The sequence below is a fragment of the Sitophilus oryzae genome, unplaced genomic scaffold (assembly GCF_002938485.1).
Source record: "Sitophilus oryzae breed Bouriz unplaced genomic scaffold, Soryzae_2.0 scaffold_937_pilon_pilon, whole genome shotgun sequence".
Taxonomy (NCBI): domain Eukaryota; kingdom Metazoa; phylum Arthropoda; class Insecta; order Coleoptera; family Curculionidae; genus Sitophilus; species Sitophilus oryzae.
The window spans coordinates 227,607-249,056 of NW_022147569.1; the positions used below are offsets into that span (position 1 = coordinate 227,607).

General features: G+C 32.3%; 2 protein-coding genes across 2 annotated transcripts in view; one reads left to right on the forward strand and one right to left on the reverse strand.

The window, feature by feature from the left end:
* The window catches only part of LOC115890887 (serine/threonine-protein phosphatase rdgC), a 494,608-nt gene that overhangs the window by 109,606 nt on the left and 363,552 nt on the right, over positions 1-21,450 (forward strand). The window lies entirely within an intron of this gene.
* Positions 1,148-17,191, reverse strand: LOC115890915. The gene is made up of 7 exons (XM_030911277.1): positions 17,175-17,191; positions 13,771-14,062; positions 13,347-13,680; positions 8,211-8,437; positions 6,319-6,641; positions 5,967-6,263; positions 1,148-1,364 (listed from the first exon to the last, which is right to left on the reverse strand). The coding sequence occupies exons 1-7, from the start codon at positions 17,189-17,191 to the stop codon at positions 1,148-1,150; spliced, it is 1,707 nt and encodes a 568-aa protein (XP_030767137.1).

The following is a 21,450-nucleotide window of genomic DNA, read 5'->3' on the forward strand; positions in this document are numbered from 1 at the left end:
GGAGTTTGTGACACATCTAGAAGTACCTTAGAATTTTGATGATCTGTCAGTGAGTCAATGTCGAAATTAAAGAAATTTTCCTATATACCCCGCTGGCAAGCGAACCTTTAGGTCGGCGTTTACATGTATAGGAGTGAGTCGTTATGGCAATCTAGTAAGTCGGAGTGAGCAAAAATACGAAGTATTTATTACATAACTACTTAATTTGACGCTTGATTCCATGCGCTTGGGAAACTCGCTACTCGCCTTCTGTCTTTATTCAGTACATCTTATTTTACTAAGCGTGTTGACCGTACTCTTCGTACACATGAAAACCGGCACCCAAGACCAGAAATGCCGACCCTTAGTAGAAGGATGTGGGTGGAAAGATAAGTGATAATTATTTAAGTGATTATCGCTTGGTGGCCATATTGTAATTGTCATTTTTTGAAATATTAATTCAGAAGTCATTTCTGTCAGTTCCACAAAATATCACGTCAATTCTTATTACAAAATGGCAAAAAATGTTTAAGATAAGAAGGATATATGTGTAAAGTACTTAGATTTTATAATTTATATATTTATTAATATAACGAAAGCCAACTGCGAAGTGAAGTCTTTATTCTCTAGTTTTACATATATTTATAAACTATCAAACCGCATTCCTTAATATATAAATAAGGTATTTTACACTTAGAAACTAACAATTTGATTTCATCATTTATTCTACATTAAGTAATATTCAAATATATTGCACTTTTCTCCCCTTAAAAAAAATATTTAGTTACATAAATATAATTACATAACTTATAATATAATAATTATTCTAATACAAATTAATTTATTTATAAAAATACATTATCTCTAATAAAATACAAAATTTAAACTTAAACTAAGTCTTATTATTTAATCTAGGCCGTACATTATACCCAGAGCTAGAAGGTAGGGTTGAATCAGGAGAATTTTTATTTTGTGAATTATCGGTAGTAGGCATTAAAGATTCATTATTTGTAATATTTGTTTCAACATGTTTGCTTTCTACAGGTTCTGTTCTAAAAGAACTGAAAGAAGGCCTAAGCTGATTCGAATGCCGTCTAAATTCTCTATCATCGTTAGATTTGACTTTATAAATTACCGATCCCTCTTGCGCAATAACTCTGCCTGGTATTCAGGTAGGATGTTCAGGATTTTTAAAGTCTCTTAATAAAATCTTATCACCTAAATTAAAATTTTTAACACTACTATTTTTATACTCGACTTGTTTTTGAATTTTATCTGATATAATCTCTTGATTTTTAGGTATTAATAAATCTAATTTACAGCGTAAGCGTCTGTTGAACATTAATTCTGCGGGGCTTTTGTTAGTAAGGGCGTGTGGTGTATTCCTATAATCAAAAAGAAATTCAGTAAGTGCTGTATCACAATTTCTATTTTCTGATACTGCCTTTTTAAGTGCTAACTTAAAAGTTTTAACTAAATTTTCTACTTGCCCATTACTTTGAGGATGTTTTGGGGTTGCAAATAATTGTCCATTTTGCTGTAAAAACTCCATTTTGCTGTAAAAAATGAGAAAATTCACGCGATGCAAAAGGAGGACCGTTATCTGAAACTATTTTACGAGGTAATCCAAAACGTGCAAATATTTTTTGTAATAATTTAATTACGTTGTTTGCATCACTGCGATTACATTTAAATACTTCCGGTCATTTGCTATATGAATCTGTTACTAATAAATACTTATTTCCAAAAATTGGACCCATAAAATCTAAATGAATTCTACTCCAAGGTGCATTTTCTAAAGGCCAAGGTTGGATTTGACTTCTGCAGGGGTTATTTAAGAATAACGTACAAGTAGAACAATTACGACCCATTTCTTCGATATCTTTATCTATTTTTGGCCACCAAAAATAAGACCTTGCAATAGCTTTACATTTAATAATACCCATATGGGTTTTGTGCAATTCTTTTAATAAAAGATTACGTAATTTAATTGGAACTATAACACGATATCCCCATAGTATACAACCATGTTCTAAATGTAGCTGTTCGCGTTTAAAATAATAATTTTTAAATTCATCTTTAACTTCTAAATTTTCAGGCCACCCCTGTAAACCATAACCGTAAATTTTATTTAAAATAGGATCTTTTTTTGTAAAAGTTGCAATTTTTTTATAGTCTATAGGCAAATTCTCTTCCAAATAAAAAATATGCGAATAATCAAATTTATTTTCTTTGGTGTTTTTTTAAAGGAAGTCGCGATAAAGCATCAGACGGATTTTTTTCTGACGAAATATATTTAATATCATATAAATACGTACTTAAAATAATACTCCATCTCTGTAAACGACTAGCAGCATAAACCGGAATGCCTTTTTTCTTGTCGAAAATATTTACTAATGCTTATGATCGTAAAGTAATGTGAATGGCCTACCATATGTATAAATAATCATGGAATTTTTTTAAACAGAAAATTATCGCGGCGCCTTCTTTATCAATTTGTTACTATAAGATTTTTCCGCGTCCGAAAGTGTACGTGAGGCATACGCAATTGGTCGTTTATCTCCAGTTTCGTATACATGATACAAAACACCCCCAAGACCGTACGCACTAGCATCACTACCGACTGCGCCAGTGTAAAGTACTTAGATTTTATAATTTATATATTTATTAATATAACGAAAGCCAACTGCGAAGTGATAAACTATCAAACCACATTCCTTAATATATAAATAAGGTATTTTACACTTAGAAACTAACAATTTGATTTCATCATTTATTCTACAATAAGTAATATTCAAATATATTGCAATATGTACTTTATTTCGTTGTATAATCTTTTGAATACAACTCGATGTTTCGGGATTACCGAATAATACTTTTACCTGGCAAAAAATGCGTTACCCAGCAACACGAGGACTCTGAAGGGAGAGTAGTGTTGCCGGTATCGCATTGAGTGTATTACACTTGTGGTATTACATTCGATAATTACTAGATATTTTGGTAAACTAGCCAGCTATAGTATATCTTCAAGTGTAGTGAAAATTAATATTCTTGCTTTATCCACAACGAAGTTACAGGGTGGTCAAAAGTGCCGCTAATACCTTCCAGAAAAGGATGGTACGGCTGTGCTCGACTTGGCTGAATTATTGTTACGACAGATTAAACTTACACACTCTCAACCTAACCTTCGGTACCCAAAATTTAATGCTATTAATCAGACCACAATCAGCATATTTCAAATCAATAAGAATGTTATATATAAAGGAAAAATAGCAGGCAAGTCAAGCAAAAAGAGGAAAGAACCAGGCAAGTTATTGTTGAGTTTTACGTTTGTCCGCTAAAATGGTATTTTTTCTAATAAAAAATACCTAAGTTCTAACAAATCTCTATTACGCTATTTTTATAAGTTCCTGTACTTTATTTTTGTAACGTCTTGAACATTAAATCATGCTTTTCTCAATTTGGAGGGAAATTGACTTACCAGCTTTTTCCCCTGACCCTGCAAGTATCTTTTACAAGAAAAAAAAATCAACAAATTAACCGCAACAACGGTATAGAAATTATTTAAATTTTGTTGAATAAAAAATAAAAAAGGAATTATTTAAGTTTTCCAACGCGATTTCATAAAATTTTGGACACTTTTTAGACATGCTGTTGCCAAATCTATTTAAATAATTTCACTTCCCGTATCCTAAATGATTGTATTCCAAAGGAAGGTGTCGGTCTTATTCATATTCATGAGAAACGTTTTGAAATCGTCATATTTTTACAAAGTTGCCAGATACTTTTGTTGGAGTTTTTCAATTAGAAAAATATATTAAATCTTCTCAACATCTCTAACAATAGCGAGTAGCTTTTTTAAAATGAATAAATGAATGAAAAATGTATTAATGTAATAACCCAACATTATCCAAACAGGAAAAGAAGAGGCTAGCTATTAAAGACGTTTTTTTTTGTGTAATTAATTATAATTTATTTATCTTATGGCTTACATGCAAGGGAGAATTAGTTCATTTCGGTATTCACTAGCTTATTGTTAAGATGGACTGTAACCACTTCTGTTTTATTTAGACTGGGTTCTTGTGCAAGGAAAACGAGATCATATGTCAGTGTTTTTGAGTTTTACATACCGATTTCTATACAGTTGCTACTGTTATATTGTCTGCGTAACAAACTTTTCTCGATTGGGCATATGGGAGGTCAAAAATATATTATGTTGAATAACAGACGGAAGATATTTTATTATTATTATAAACTTTCTGGTTGGTATTTGACTTGGAGGTTGTCTTGATTCCGATGATATGATCATATTAAAAGATAAAGAAAGTTACTATAATTTTTTTACATATTTGTTAGTGTATTTAAAATTTTTTGAATATTGTGATTATTTCATTATTATTATGCTTAAGAAGCTTTTTAAGGTGGTCCCAATCGTTATTACAAAAAATATTTTAAAAGAAATCTTGTAAATCTGGCAAGATTGCACTTATAGCTCGATTATACTTAGCTGGAAAGGTGCCAGTGAGATCAACTAGTCCCTAATGGTTTTTCCTTTTTTTCTATAGGTCATTTCACTTGACGAGCTTTGAATATTTAAAGAAAAACATTTTCTAAATTAATTATACCTAATTAGAATAAAATTTTGAGATAAAGAGATCAGAGGTGACCTAAGCATTTATAAATATAAGTAAGATTATTATCCTTTACGAAATAATAAGACAAATATAGTCATATAATAATGATATAAATTTAAAAAAATTCAGAACTATCCAATTAGACCCACTGAAATGTATTAATTTTATTTAATTATTTTCACATATTTGTAGAACATGTCGTTTTTGAAATAAAAAAAAATGTTTTGATAACTGTAATATCTAGGTATAACTTTATATATAGAGTGTTTTTTTATAGGGAAAACATAAAAGGAAGAAAAACTTAAATTTAAGAAACCGTTTTTATAGCAAACAATACCCCTGTAGCACAGCAATTTAAATAAATAAATAAATAAATAACATCTTTATTTTTTACTCGGCGAAATTCAGCAGAGCTGTTAAGTTAACCGAGCATATAAAAAAGTAAATAATATAATACATTCTTAAAAAATAACATTCAAAGAAAAAAGAATTAGTAAGAAAAATGAAAATTAACAATATACTTTAGATAAAGAAAAATCAACAACTTAATAAGTTAAAGCAAAAACAGTAAAAAATGAAAATTGTTAAAGCAAAAACAGTAAAAAATGAAAATTGTTCCGTAAAGGATACAAAAATTAATAAATCAAATTATTGTGTAATTCTATATCCGCTCAACATATAAGTTTTTAATTTTGTTTTGAAAGTGAACGTCTTTAAATCAAGGGAGTATAGATTCAAGTTGGAATTGTACATCTTGGTTGCCAGGTAGGAGAAAGAACGCTGATATAGCGCCGTGGATGTTTGGGAATTTCCATATTATTACACTGCCTTATAGCATAGTTAGAGTATCGAAATTTAAGTTTATTAGTTAAATACTCAGGAAAACCATTCCGCAAAATTCTGTGTAAAAACATGCAAAATGTAACTTTGTCTGTCTTCAATATTTAGCCAATTCAACATATCTAGTTTATATGTAACATGGTCTCTCGATCTTAATCCGTATATTAAGCGAATACATGAATTCTGTACTTTCTGTAACTGTCTCTTAGATTTTTGATCGAGACAAGGCCCGTAAACAAAATTACAATAATTGGACTGTGATAATACAAGAGCCTCACATAATTGCTTTTTTAATTTATAGTTTAGAAAATCTTTTGTTTTGTATAGGTTTCTTAAGGAGATGAACGATGCCCTGACCACTTTACTCACTTGAGATCTAAACCTCAACTGCGAGTCAAATATAAGTCCTAAATATTTTGATTCCTTTCTACGGAGATAATCGAATCAGACATTTTTATTTTCATGTTCTGGGCCGCCCAGTTATTATTTGGTCCGAAGTAAACGATTACTGACTTTGTCGGATTTAGTTTTAACCCGTTCTTGCTGGAATAAGTGTATATTTTTTCTAAACACTGTTCAACTTTGTTCTGGGCTTCGTATGCTTCTGATTTTCTAAAACTTAAATGTAATTGGGTATCGTCGGCATATCTATGCATTTTGCAGTGGTTATCGTCCACTGCTATGTCCATGGTGTATATAATAAAAAGTAACGGACCGAGAATGGATCCCTGAGGAACGCCCTTAGTAGTAAACTTTGCCTCCGATTGATTACCATTCATCGAAACAAATTGGGACCTATCAACTAAATAGCTGTGAAAGAAATTAACAGCAGCCACAGAGAACCCGTAATACCCAAACAAGCAACATGTGGTCCAACGCGTCAAATGCCTTACTATAATCCAGCATTATCAAAGCAGAAGTTCGGCCTTCATCAGCTGCAGATATAATGTCGTCAAGCACACTTAATAACACAGAAGCTGCGCTATATCCCTTTCGAAAGTCTGACCGAGTGGGCGGTATAAGGTTCGAATCGTTCAGATAACTAACAAGTTGTATGTATATCGCCTTTTCAAATATCTTTGACAAGGTAGGTAAAAGGCTTATGGGTCTTAAATCTGAAAAACTACCAGGATTATTTATTTTAGGAATAGGCGTTACAGTAGCTACCTTCATTGAGTCGGATAAACTCTGGAAGTTATACATTCATTAAATATGTGGGCTAGAAAAGGAATAATGAGAGCACAACTTAATCATTTGTAGGATAACCCATCAAAGCCACAAGAATTTGATTTTAAATTAGATATAGCATTCAACACATCAACTTCCAGTATAGTTCTAAATTGAAAAACATGATTCGAGCCCCGGCCATTTTCGTATTTTTTTACTATGTCAGAATCGACTGTCAGTGTTAGCTTATTAATGGAGTCCAGAAAGAAGTCATTAATAGAATTTGGATTACATAAATGCTTGGGAAGAGTTCTGCTGGTTTTAGCCTTACGGTAAATATTCATACCGTTCAGACTTTTCCACAGAACTCTTCTATCAGTCGACTTACAAATATACTCCAGGTACGACCTTTTCTCATTTCGAACGGCTTGGGTGAAAATATTTCATATTTTATAAGCGGCCCAGTCACATTCCTTTCTTGTTTTTTTGTACTTAGACATCAGTTTATTACGTTCCTTCTTCATAATCCTTAAGACATCAGTAAACCATGGAGCCTTTTTGCTTGGTAATCCGTACAGTGCACAGCGGCGCATGGCGGTCAAACAATTGTCTTACTTTATCAGTAAGCAGCATTACTTTTTATTTCCACATTCGGTTCCTCAAGAACATCATACCAATGAGTGTTTATAAGATCCGCGTGGAACATTTCACTATCAAAATATTTAAAGTTTCTGTATTTAATAATTTTAGGCGCTTCTCGAGGAGCAATACAATTCAAAGTGCAGAAAGTGAGCTGATGATCGGTCTCTTCATGCATATCATGATGTAATACCTTTCCAACAATTAATCTGTCATTAGATGTAATAATATAATCAATAAGACTATTCTGATTATTTACAATTCGTGTGGGTTCTGCGGTTAATTGTTTAAGTGAGAAAGATGTGAGAAAATCGTTAATCGAAATTGTATTGTATCCGTCTATTTCTATGCTATTACCAGAAATTCGCTCTGAAAGCCAGGTCTCCGTAACTCCCAATATGTCCAACTCCAACCTATGAACAGAATCACTCACGCTATCCAGACTAGGCAACAGTGAGCGAATATTTACATGACCCAACTTAAGATTCTTTGTTGAAATATTTGCAGTAGCCATTGTGAATAATAAAAATAACAACAAAAAAAAGTAGTAAATCATAATGAAAAACAAATATAGAAAACAAATATAGAAAACGTAAACAACTAAAAATAAAAATATGTATACATATATGTGCAAGCCCAACCGATTACAAATTTTCCAAAGAATTACACAGATCGTTCAACATGGTCTCATTTTTTATAACAATGATTTCATCATCGTCTCTTCTTCGCACCATCACTTTACAATTGCGATGCCATACATATTTATATCCACGAGTTTTAAGTTCTTTGCCTTTTGAATAGATGATATGTTTCCCTAGTTAATTCCTCATCGATGAAAATGGGTTGGTCGGATTCGCCCAAGCCAAGTTTTCTGTGTGAGATTCTTCCTCGCTCTGCACGTGCTTTTAAAATGTTATTCTTCAAATCCGCATTCACCAGGGTGACACTAACCTTAGGACCATTTGGAGTATCATAAAGCCTAACACTTTCGAGATTTTCTTCTTTCACTGGCACACTTAATGAAGTAAAAAGTTTTATTAATTCCACTGGCGCAGATTTCTTATCTTTTACGTTACCAGACAGACCAGAAATGCATAAATTGTTTTTAATATTATTTGCGTACTGTTTACTAAGAGCATTTTCCAGTTTCAGCACTTTAGCCTTCAACACTTGATTGTCTTTGAAATTTCCGAGAACATTTCGGATATAATCTGATTACGGTTTCTTTCTTCCTCGTATTTTTCGTTTAAGAAATCCATCGATGTTTTAATTTCCCTCAGCTCAGTGCGCAGCTCGCCGATAAGCGACTTCAATTCATAAATATCTCCACCGTTCCTGCTGCTTCCACTCCGAGTCAGACGTTGCGATTCTTGATAAATAGAGCTTCTTCGGCTTAGGCAACTCTCACATGTCCAAGGGGTTGAATTAGTTTGCATCAGTCTCGCGTCTAGTTCTGATACTCCCCGCAGCCCAAGTGAAAGTAGCATTCACAGCGACCGCATTGTAATTTAATCTTTTGCCAATACTCTTTAGACATTTCTTACATATTTTATTAACCATTTTCAATAGTTCGTATATTATTACTTTAAACTTCCAGAAAAATAATTAACAACGGCAACGTTGCAGATATCTTCACTGATCAACCGTACTATCAAAGGTTCAAAGTTCAATACAGGTGGACCATATATTAGTTTTTCGTGAATATTGCATGCTAGTGAATTAAATGTGTTTCAAAAAAACTCACCTACATACGGGTGAGGTTTCTGCCAGTTACCTCGACAATTTCAACAATTTAAATCACGGATAAGGCTACGAAACTTCAAATTTTCAGGAGATAAACAAAATAACCAACTAAACACCAATGCCACAACGTTGCCCTAGGTAAAATCTTATATTTACATATTGGCTCAACGATAGAAACGACAGATTTTTTTTAATGGCCCAATATACATTTTTATATGAATCCGATATTAAAGATACGGTTAAAAGATTTATATTCTATATAGATATAGAAAAATAATCTCTCTATCTAATCTTTTATATATTACTAGTATTGGGTAAATATTACATATAAATATTAGTAAATATTAGTTACTGCTAAATATGCTTTACGCGTGTTCAAACTATATTGGACAAATATTGTATAAACATATAGGTAAAAGGTGCAACTCATATCCATTACTATTATTGGCTTGAAATTGCCAATATTGGGCCCATATACAATATTTTCCCAATATAGAATCAATGTTGAGCCAATATAGTGTGCTACTGGTTTAGTAACATCTTTTTAAATTACTATGATATAACAATTTATAAAACATAGCAATGCGGGCATTCTCAGTGGACATCACGCTTGTTTGCTCCGAACTTGTTCAGTGTTTTAGCGTTGATTAAAAGAATCGGGAAGATACGCAACCTAATGGGTGAACTCGTGACAAGGCTGATTTGATTTCCCTTTGCGTCTCAAGTGCTGCAAGGTAGAGCCTTTACTCGTTCTGGGATCAACGCATAAAACACTCATTTTTTCTAATTCGGCTAGGAAGGCTTATCGAAGACAGTGTAGAACTGAAAGCGACAGTGTTGCCATATTAAAATGTGTAATATCTGTAATACGTTTGATGAACATATCTTTGGATGAAAAATCCGCGTTTATACAGGGTGTTACAAATTCGAGGTACGAGCATTGGTATCTCGGTAACCGTAATAGATACAAAGATGGTTAAATTGGGGCAAAGTTGCACTTTGGGATGTTCACCAAGATGACATGAAAAAAGGTTTAAAAATTTCAAGGATTGCTGAGTTTTTTGGAAAAAACGGATATTTTTGAAAATCAATTTTATTTTTTCCTGTCGCTACTTTTTAGAAAATCAAAATACTAATTGCACATTCTCATAGCCACTTTATTAGGATTATCTGATAGTATTTTTATATTTTCAAATCAGCTGATAGTTTGTGAGATACAGACGCCAACTTAATTTTTTTAAATACGAACCTGCATTTTTTATTTCAGATTTTGAAAGAACTCGCTCTCCTGAGTACAATGATATGCACACACTTAATATTTTTTTATTAAGTTATAGTTTTGGAAATTTTTAGAGTATTAGAAACTAGTTTGTAGAAGTTAATTTATTCATAATAACGATGATTAATATTATGCAAATTATTAGATCGTACACTGAGAATTTCAAATTCACAATAAGAAAAGTTAAAAATAATATCTTTAAATTGCTGATCTGGATATTATCTATTTGAATCTTTCAAGTGGCTCAAATTTTCTGATTCAATGTTAATTAGCACTGATTAGTATTGTTGCGATGAATATAATCAGAATAAATAATTTAAAATACGGAGTCTGATTTGAAATTTTTTTAAATAATAATTAAATAGTTTCGTTGCTGTTAAGGTACCCAAAACAAAAAAAAAGTATAAAGTTTGGCATATCATTATACTCAGGAGACTGAGTTCTTTCAAAATCTGAAAGAAAAAATGCAGGTCCTTATTTAAAAAAATTAAGTTGGCCTCTGTATCTCACAAATTATCAGCTAATTTAAAATCTAAAAATACTGTTAGATAGCCTTAATAAAGTGGCTATGAGAATGTGCAATTAGTTTTTTGATTTTATAAAAACTAACGACATGGAAAAATAAAATTAGTTTTCAAAAAAATCCTTTTTTTCCAAAAAACTCAGCAATCCTTGAAATTTTTAAAACTTTTTTGATGGCATCTTGGTGAACGCCCAAGGCACAACTTTGTCCCAATTTCACCATCTTCGTATCTATTACGGTTTCCGAGATACCAATGCTCGTATCTCGAATTTGTAGCACCCTGTATATTGAAAATTTATTTGTGTGAAACATGAATAAACAAAAAAAATAAAAATTCCTTTATAAGTACTGAATATGTCGTATGATCGAAAAAATCGTTTAGTTGGTTAGGAAGTGACGACTATTAACATTTACCATAATATTTTACATATGAAATAACAGCGATTTTGATTTCCAAGCCAACTCGGACGCCGTTCTTTGTTTAATCATATAATATTATATTAATTTTTTTAATGATATAAAATCCGTATTATTAACGTATTGTATCCAAAATCTGTAAACAACACATAAACAACAATAACTTGTTCGGCAACACTGTCTCCGGCAACCATCCACTCTGTCGACTGAATGTACTACGGTACATAATTCTTTATCCGCTACGCTGGTGCTGGCGCTGTTAAAGACTATCAGCGCGCAGCGGCGTAGGGCTAAACTAAATCTCGGACAGTAGCGGCGGTATGGCCAGCCGCATCTCGGACAGGTTTTGTGCCACGAAATCGCCCATAAGGTTGTGCATTTTCTTATTTCTTCAATCAACGGTTTTAGGATTTATACTATAAATTAATAAATTATTATTAATAAATTTGTACTTGAAAACTGCCAGTGGCTGCATCTGGCTCAAACGTAGTGCGAGTTAAAATAATTAAGATTCGAAAAATAAATAATTCGAAATTCTTTTAGTTTGAATAGTGAATCATTGTCTACCACATTCGAAAAACTTTATTATTTAAAGTACTCGTATATATTTTATTTTATATCTGCATAACCATAATATATAAAAGCGAAAGGTAAACATTAGTATAGAAACCCTTTAATCTTTTAGATAAGCGCTGCTCAGTGAAAACAAAAACCGGATGGAGCTAAATTGGGGATAAGCAGAATAATACCATGAAACGGCTGCCATCAGAAAGGCCGATTCAAATTAAAAGCTCGAAAATCAAAAGCTCGAATTTTTTGAATGCAATCAGAATTTAAAGGTAAAAGAGTATAAATCATCGTTAGGCGGTAGGCAGCTCGTTTGAGTTCGAAATTTTTCTTTATTTCCATATTTTAACTTGCTTTTTAAATATTTAATTTCCCTTCAGTGCCTTGCTGAGTTCAGTTCAATTTTAAATTTCTGCGTTCTTTTTGTACATTATGTATTCAAACTCAAATTTTTACTAGTTCTGGGAATATATGATTAAAAAGTTTTATAATTTATTTAAGAGAGTGCATTGGAATGTAATTTGCATTATACGTTCTTTTTACAGACGAAGATATATTGGTGGCACCGTATTGGGGAGGTTGTGACTAAATATATGAAAATTGGAAAAGGAATAAAACATCTTTCATAAAAAGATAATGCAACATTTTTATTCTCTCATTATTTAATCATCTTTGCATCTCTTCTTGTTTGCGTTCCCTATAGAATGCGTTCTTATATGGGACACATTATCATATATATATTATCATAATCGTCATCATTTTCAGCTTATTCAACCATTTCCAATTATGGTGTAGCCTCTCTCACATACTCTCTTTGTAGCTGGGCCCATTGTTGTCTACAACCCTGCTAATTTTCTAATATAATGGTCCCATCTCAGGTTCGGTCTTCTTCTAGGTCTCTTAATTCCTAGTGGGTACCATCTATTACCTGTTTTTTTTTGTATAAGGTGAGTTGGGGTAAATGTGTGATAAAATTAGCATAGTGACACTTTAGCGACCTATATTTTAAAAACCACAACGCCAAAAATTAAATAAAAAATATTATAGAGTACCTTGATATGTTCTTTGAACACCCATGAGGGTTTTTTGTGATTTGATATTTTTTTGCTAAAAGGGCAGTGATTTTTCAAAACGATGTTTTAATATCACATTTGCCCCACACATTGGGGTTATTGTGATAATCGTCTCTGCTGGAGTATGAGGAATATATGCACCTTTGGTATGGGGTTATTGTGAAAAATCGGAGTTTTTTACATAATATGGTTTGTTTGCATTGTTTTTAATGGTTTTTTTAATGCTTTAAATCCAGGGCTTAAAAATAATAACAAAGCACTAACGAAACTGAAATATAATTTTTATTGATTATTTGCTAAAACATAACAAATTAAAGGGTTTTACCAAGGTTTTACCCAAACCTAAACTAAAAGTTCTAATTTTTCTATTTGTTGTTTAAGTAAAATATGCATTTATTATAAGTTAAACCCAGAAAAGGTCATATTAAATGAAATTATTCCTCTCCGGTCAATAATCGGTTCAGGAAGAACTTGAATAATGTTACTTTCCTCAACTGTATCTACGTCATCTACTTGTGGTGATATAAACCTACCACCTTTGGGTCGCAAATATTTTATTACCCTGTCCATTTCATCCCGATCGGTTATTTGTCCGACATAATGTTTTCTGGTCTTCTTTGTGGAATACTCCACAAGTACCCATTTGTTGATCTGTGGAAATTGTTCTACCATAATTTCAGGTTCTGGAGACGGATTTCTCAAGTTGGCTAAAAATTCATTGTCGTTGTCAGAGTTCTGGACTGAGACCCCTTCTGGGTCTTTATTTTCTGAAGAACTTTCACTTTGCTGCTTTTTCTTACTTGGTTTCACAGGAGGGGTCTTCAAAGAAAGAATTTCGTTAGTTATAATTTTGGCACCACCGGCTACTTTTTTCCTTGGAAGCTTCTCATTGGGTGTTTTTTATTTTACAGTAGATAGTAAAAGCGACTCAAACGAAATATTCGAGGACGATGAAGCAACGACTTCTTCGTGATTCACAGATCCATTCGTCGACGACGTTATGCGCTCTGTAGAGTTGGAATTGCCAGAGGTGGTGGGCGCAGTTACATCCTCTGTAAGATCAGAAACAACAGATGTTTCCGCAGTTACATGATCTGGACATCCGGCACGTTGTGTTTGCAGATCCCATCTTTTAAGAGCTTCAGGACAGAATTTTTCTCTTGGAATTACATCTCGATTAAAAGGTATGATTTCGCCTTTTCTAAATCCGTTTTAGTATTGAAAATACTTCTGGCCGCGTTTATATGGGACCCATCTTTCAAAAAACGACATGCTAGAGGCGACATGGAGTTCAATAACCTGCCTAATCAACTTGTCAACACGTCAGTCGATAGCTGAATAGAGCAAGGCCGTCCGAGGGCCGAAGTGAGGTCTTATTAATGTGGGCCAACTATTTTATGGATATGGATGTTTAGTCTGGGAAGCCGATATTATTTTAAAAAAGAATATGCGTCAAGGCATGGGTTGTTAAGTACAGTTGGGCTATTTTAATCTAACTCTTTCCGTATGAGAAGCAGGGGGCAAATTATACGTGAAAGAGCGGAATAAAATAAATAATAAATTTAGACTAATGCAATATTTTTTCTTGGCGCGTAGGATAATGCGCACAATCGATGCATTAAAGGGAATAATTAATTAAATCATTAAGTTCCAAAACATATAATAATTCTGGTCTCATCGAATCTGCTGATATATTTTGATAAAATTTAGGCTATTAGGACCTACATTTTTTATATGATAATTATTTTTTTAATTAACAACTTAGGACAAAGAGAAAGCTTGCATGGTTTCCACCGCCAAAAAAAATTGATAATTGAATTGAAAAACAAATGAATTCAAGGCGGTGCCAAATATTTATTGGGATAAGTTTTTCTCGTTTAAATATTGTTGTAAATAATAATCATTTAATTAGTGCTAACTTATTAAATTTCACAACACGGCGAAATTTCAACAAAATCGGCTAACGGATCTTTAAAAACACTCAAAGAATCACCTCCTGAAGTTTGGCCAGATACTTAATTAACATCCTGTATTTAAAAATGGCTAGCTAGTGATTTAGTAAGCTATGTTTATTTTAATAGGAAAAAAATTCATTTCATAAAAAATAAACAAACCCATAATACAAATACTATACACCAATTAATTAATTTTAATTGTATCTAAAGGCATTTTAATAATTGAAAAATGGACAGGATCGCTTAAAAATAACTTCGTAGAATATACCAAATATGCTAAAAATAATAATTCCAATAAAAAACACAAATGGCACATTAAAATCTGCATTATCTGAAATCAAACTATAGCTAAACGGCTAATAAAATAATAGAGACAAGACGCCGACATCTATATCTATAACAAAATGAGCAGTTTTTAATAATTATTCCGAGTTAGTATTACATACTTGTTTTACAATTATTGTAATACAGTAGCATTCCTTCAAATAAATTTTGATTTAAGTATTGTTAATATAGTCATATTAATGATTATAGCCCGTATGATTTCTAAAATAAATAATCAAGCGTGTTTTTATCAGAATTATTAAATGATTAAGTAGAAATAGTTAATATTTAGTAACTTCGTAAGTGTTATATTTTAATATAATTATGGATTTAATAATTAAATAATTAATTAATAAACTTGTATGAGTTTCAATCATTTATATTTAAAATCTTAGGGACGGCAATATATATTTTAGGCAGGAGAACTCAAGAGAACGACTGTGTAATTAGTAATTAAGACTTTACAATTTTTTTTACTTGCCATTTTCTTGTCGTTCACGTTGCACGTTGACTCTTCGTTGTGTCACACACAATCTGAATTTCGGATATGATGCAGAACTAATAAATTGGACCAAATATATTAATTGCAGGTAATCAAAGACATATATTTGTTAACTTTGCAAACATTTAAGGCATGCAATAATTTTAAAAAATTTTGACGTGAGATTACTTTATAATTCTTGGAAGTCTTGGATGATAAAGATTTGAATTATTATGGGTCTGTTTTGTTTAAGAAGCTAACAAATAATTTCAGAAACTGAACTATCAAAATATCATGGTAGCAAATTTTTAAAATCTTGCATAGCTATAATGTTAATTATGGGCACCTATGACTTAAAGTTTAAAAATACATAGGCATACATACTATGAGTAGTGGTTGTGACGGGTTTTTACTAGGTATGATGAAAAGAAGCTGCAAACTACATTATCGTGGAACTATATTTTAATTTATTTTTATCTACAGTAACTATTACTTATTTTTTGTACGGCGAATTTATATTTATGGACGGTCCATAAATTTACACCGTAAGTTCGAATATTGGTTAAACCTAGAAATACCCAGGTAATAGCCCGAAATATGCAAAAGAGGGAGTGAGTTTAGGTTAGATTAGAATTAGGTTTTAGTTGGTTTTGCATTAATAAAAATACAGGCCTAATCTAAACTTAACCTAAAGTGACCTTTTTTGCATATTTCGTGCTCCTACGTGGGTAACCCTACGTTTAACCAATATTCGGGCTTTTACGGTAACATAATACTCATTCTGATTGGTTTAATCTGGCTTCATAATGAAACTGTGGGTTCGAGGTGCTATTGCAAATTAATGCCATTAATTCTATATACCTCACCTCTCACTTCTATACCTCACATTTCTATAGTGTCGTGACCATGATCGTGACCGTGATCGTGACCATTCATGAATCCGTACACGTTCATCTCCATCATTAATATTTTTCTTACTAAATTCTTCACTTTTATAAAAAGCCATCACGATAAAAATCAAATATCAAAATTATTTAACGTTGCGAACGGTTCACTTGTTCACTATACGTATCTGGAATATATTTGCGAATGGCAATTAGCGATACGTTAGACTGCCGGAGTGCTGACGTCACGAATGTCAAATTGCATTCCAAACAAGCTAGTTCTTTTATATTTCTATTGAGCTCTTCCAAATGACGTCACAAGTTAATATAAAATGTAAAAAACAGGTGATTGCTGACCACCGCCGACTTTTGTGTCTGGTATTTTCAATACGCCTATGATGGTTGCGCATGTTGCAAAATCTGTGAATTTTTAATTATTTCGGCTTCCATTGATTTCCATGTTTCGCCCAAATATTGAGCAAATAATTTCTTAGGAAGCTTTTGGCCAACATGGTGTCTTTGCCATCTTACCAACCTCTTATCCCACCTTGACTTTAATGCTTTAAAAACCGAAAGATCGAGGGGTTGTAGTAGATGGCTGCTATGGGGGGTCAATTTTAAGATAGTAATACGTTGTTCCACAGCAGCTTCAATAACTTCGGGACTTACATGTGTACTGTGGCCATCATAGACAAGTAACACCGGTCTCTCGTTTCCAAAACAAGGAATCAATGTTAAAATAATTTAGAAATATTGTTGACTCCATTCAGCCTTTTTTGCTAGCAGCATAGACCGTGCCTGGATATCCCGTTCCTTCGGGTGCCATCCACTGATCCCACACGTTAAGACCTTTAAATATAATTAATGGTGGTGCCTTTCTTCCAGCTGCATTAGCGCACATTAAGACACTGGTATTTTCCCTGCCAGGTGAACTAACAGTTCGGGAACAAGCAGCTCCTTTTAATCCCACAACTTTACATTTGGATGGATCTATGGAAAATGAGCTCTCATCCAAGTTCCACACATGATCTGGTTTATTGGCTAAATAGATCTTTTAGTGACGTTTCCAGTAAGTCAAAATATTTGTAGATGATGAAAATGGATCGGCTGCTTTTTTGCGAGCAAACTCTACTGCCTGTGGATTTTTTAAACTTAAGTTGTTCCGTTTTTTAGAACTTATAAACCAGTCGGGACCCGGCATATTGTTTTTGAAGGGGGTTTTAATGTTATTTCCGGAAATATATTTACCGACTACTTCTAGGACCTCTTTTCGACTTAAACCAAATCCCCATTTTTCGAGGGTTGTAATTCCAACAACAAGCTTTTGTTCTTCCAAAGGCGTGACTGCGCATAGCTTTCCCTTTTTGGCGCTTTTTATCCCACGCAAACCCTTTATGTGGCTATATATGGTAGCATATGGAATGTTAAGTGTTATGGAAGCTCGGTACATTGTTAGTCGCTTAGCTCGTACCTCCCGTTCCGCCTGTTCCAAGTTCTCTCTACTATATTTTTCATTGGGCTGCGTTTTGCGCTTATAGTTTCGCACCATTGTTTCTAAAATGAAAATGGGGCTAATGTAATATAAGACGACGCAAATGTAATAATACGGGGCATATGATAATTCACAATAGCCCCCTAGTTGTAAAAGTAAGGGGTAAAAGTGATATAGGCTTGTTTATGAAAAAAAAAAGATAACTACCAAAAATTTGAAATACTACAACAAAAGCATATACCTATATACCCTTAGTCATGTCATCAGCGAATCCTAGATGGTTAAGACATTCTCCATTTTTATTTTTTTTTTGTTGGTCCAGTGTAGTTGACGGAAGATTTATTCTAATATTGGCTGTAAACAGCTTTGGCGATATCGCGTCTCCCTGTCGTACTCCTTTGCCAATTGGAAACTCTGGGGTTGTTTTATTTATAATTACTCTTGCTTAGGCTTCTTTGTATATATTGGCTATAGATAAAACAGCCGCAGATCACATTTTATTTCTACATGCCTTCATCATTATCTAATCGTAGAAAAATTAAATTTATTAATGTACTCCCAAAAATACTCATTTAAACGATCTAGGTATTTAAAGATTCAAATGCTGATCCAGAAACCATTGCCCAAGCTGGAGAATTCTTCCGTCTTAAATTATATATACATGCTTTATAATATCAGCATATAAAAGTAGATTTAATATTGCGTCGTTACCATCGATAGCAGCAGCACACGACGACATTTCTTCCGAACCTATCACTATGGGTTTAGCAGTGGTATGTTAATGAAAAATATGCCGAGGGATGTCAGAAAGCCTGTGGATGCAGAAAAGCTGGGTTGAAGTGCCTTGTTAGTGCCATTAATTGTAGTTGTACCCCTTGTCTGGTTCCTCCATCTCAAGGCGGTGCAAGAATGAGTTTTTTATCCATAACAGATTCTCTTATAAGACGGATTATTATAAAATATACCTTCTTAGAATCCGCAAGAATCTGATTTAAAGACTTATTTATGTTGCGAATTTCAATGTAAAAACATTTCGCTTTTGATGTACGCATCGGTTGTAAAGCGATTTGATTAGTGTCGAAAATTACATTAAATCTGGTAAATGTTGTGATGACGTACGTTCTGGCACAAATCTAAATATAAAGGAGGTATTTAATATGCACCCTTCGTTCAGTCTACTAAACGACGAACATCCTCTATCTCAGCGGCGGCTGGTAAAATTTCGATGTAGGTACTATATCTGTGTATCTGGAAATTTGGTCCTGAAACATTATTACATACAAATTTGCGATTTTTTTTTCATTTTTACATTGTGTGAGTTCTTCGTTTTTAATGTTTTTGAATAAAACAATAATAAAATGTTATTTAGTGTTTTCGCAGCAGTTATGATTTTTTTGATGATATTATTTAAAGTTTCAAGTTTCAATTGCATATTTTTTATTACTAATGACGATTTTTAAAATATATTATGGTCCTTGCATCTGTAACGTGAAATTCCTCTTATTTAAAATACTTAAATAAATAGAAGAAAATGTATGGGCCATCGATTCCAAATTTCTTAGTATTTTATATATGTAAAATAAATATTTTGTTTTTTTAAAGTGTTCCGTTTTAACATCACACTGATTACCGTACAGAAATTATACTATATTAGGTACATAGAACACTTTTTTATATATACATTTTGATTACTATTTTTTTTTCGTAAATTGTAGATTTAATACTATTCTAATGGTTAGAGACCACTACATATTTTAGTGTTTTAGTTATATAGGTCACCACTACATATTTTCATATAAGGTGAAGCCAGATCTGTTATGCACAGGTTAATTCACGGTCAGCAGCACTTAAGGCAGATGCCCTGTGCTAAAAACCAGAAGTTAATTGAAGAGCTAAAAACAGACAGATTAAAGGTTGATTCTCATTATACCTTCCGTATCAGCTATCTTCCGTTTCTCTTCCGTTTCCATAAAATATTATAACATGTAAATGAATAGGACAACGCACGCTCTCCGTTCCGTTTCCCTTCCGTTCCATAAGGATATGGAACGGAAGGGAAACGGAACGGAGAGCGTGCAATGTATGGAAGGAAAGGATTCCTTCCATACATTGATTGATACAAATTGCGTATAGCGTGAATACAATCAAAAATACGGAACGGATATGGAATGGATACGGAATGGAAACAGAAGGTATAGTTAGAATCAACCGGAATGTGAGTATCGCTTACACAAAAGGAAGAAATCGTTTAGTATATAATTTATTGGGGGAACTTGTGTTTTTCTTTAATAAAATTTCAATAATTTCCAAATTTTATTTTAGCTTTTTTTACACAACCAGATTTTTTTAATAGAACCATAAAGTTTCAAGTACAGCGTTTCCCCTCCAAAAAAACGAAAAAATACAGAGTTTTTTACAGCAACTTTTTGGATATTTTTTTATAGACAAGTCCCTATATAACGTTCCCAAAAATATTTAAATTTGATCTGTTATCATAATGAATTTATCGAGTATCAAACTTTAAAATTCATTTTTTCTAAGAAAAATGAAAATGTCACTTGGAACCAGGGTTGGTATGATTTAAATCAAATGATTTAAATCATGATTTAAATCGTGATTTAAATCAAGTGATTTTTTTAATTTTAATCATGTGCTTTAAATCAATTTTTTTTTATTGAAACTCTATAATAAAATCAAGAAATAACTTTAAAGTTATAAAACTGTGTCCTAGAAGACTAGAAAAAATATTTCGATAACAGATAGTAAATCGAAAAATAATTGTAAATGTTATACAACTACATAAAAATAATAAAAATATCTATTCATCAATTTAAATGTTGTACCGATTTTTCAAGTAATTTCGTGTGAATCCATTAGACCGCTAAACGCAGGAATTTGTTTTAAAATTTATGTATAAGTGACAAAAACTCGCTGTTCGAATACATATCATTCGCAAAGTCTACTGCCCAGAATTAGGTTCTTCTGATATAAATACTATATCTTCGTGCCCGAGAATCTATAATCATTGTCAGAAAACGAAATGTTTTATTTTTCTTTTGAAACGGTTGTATGATTCCAAATTCCTACCGACATTTTGATCCGAAGTAAGCACTTTACACTTTGATATTAGATAATATATACTAACTTCATTCTCGACTAAGATTATTTCCGAACAATAGGTAGTATAGTGTTTTATTAAGAATAAAAATTATACTTTTTTTGACGATGCTGTACCTTTGAAGGACCATCGTCAAGCTATTCTGACGTTTCAGGGAGCACAAAAAGTACATTTTTCCTCCGAATAAAACATACTATTTTCTTAAAAACATTACAAATAAATTGTTAATCAGTTTCAAACATTGCAAATAATATGAACAGTAATCGAGCAACAATTTGTACACTCGTAAATTAATAATATATTTTTGTACTTTTGTGCTGAGGTGTAACAGTGCT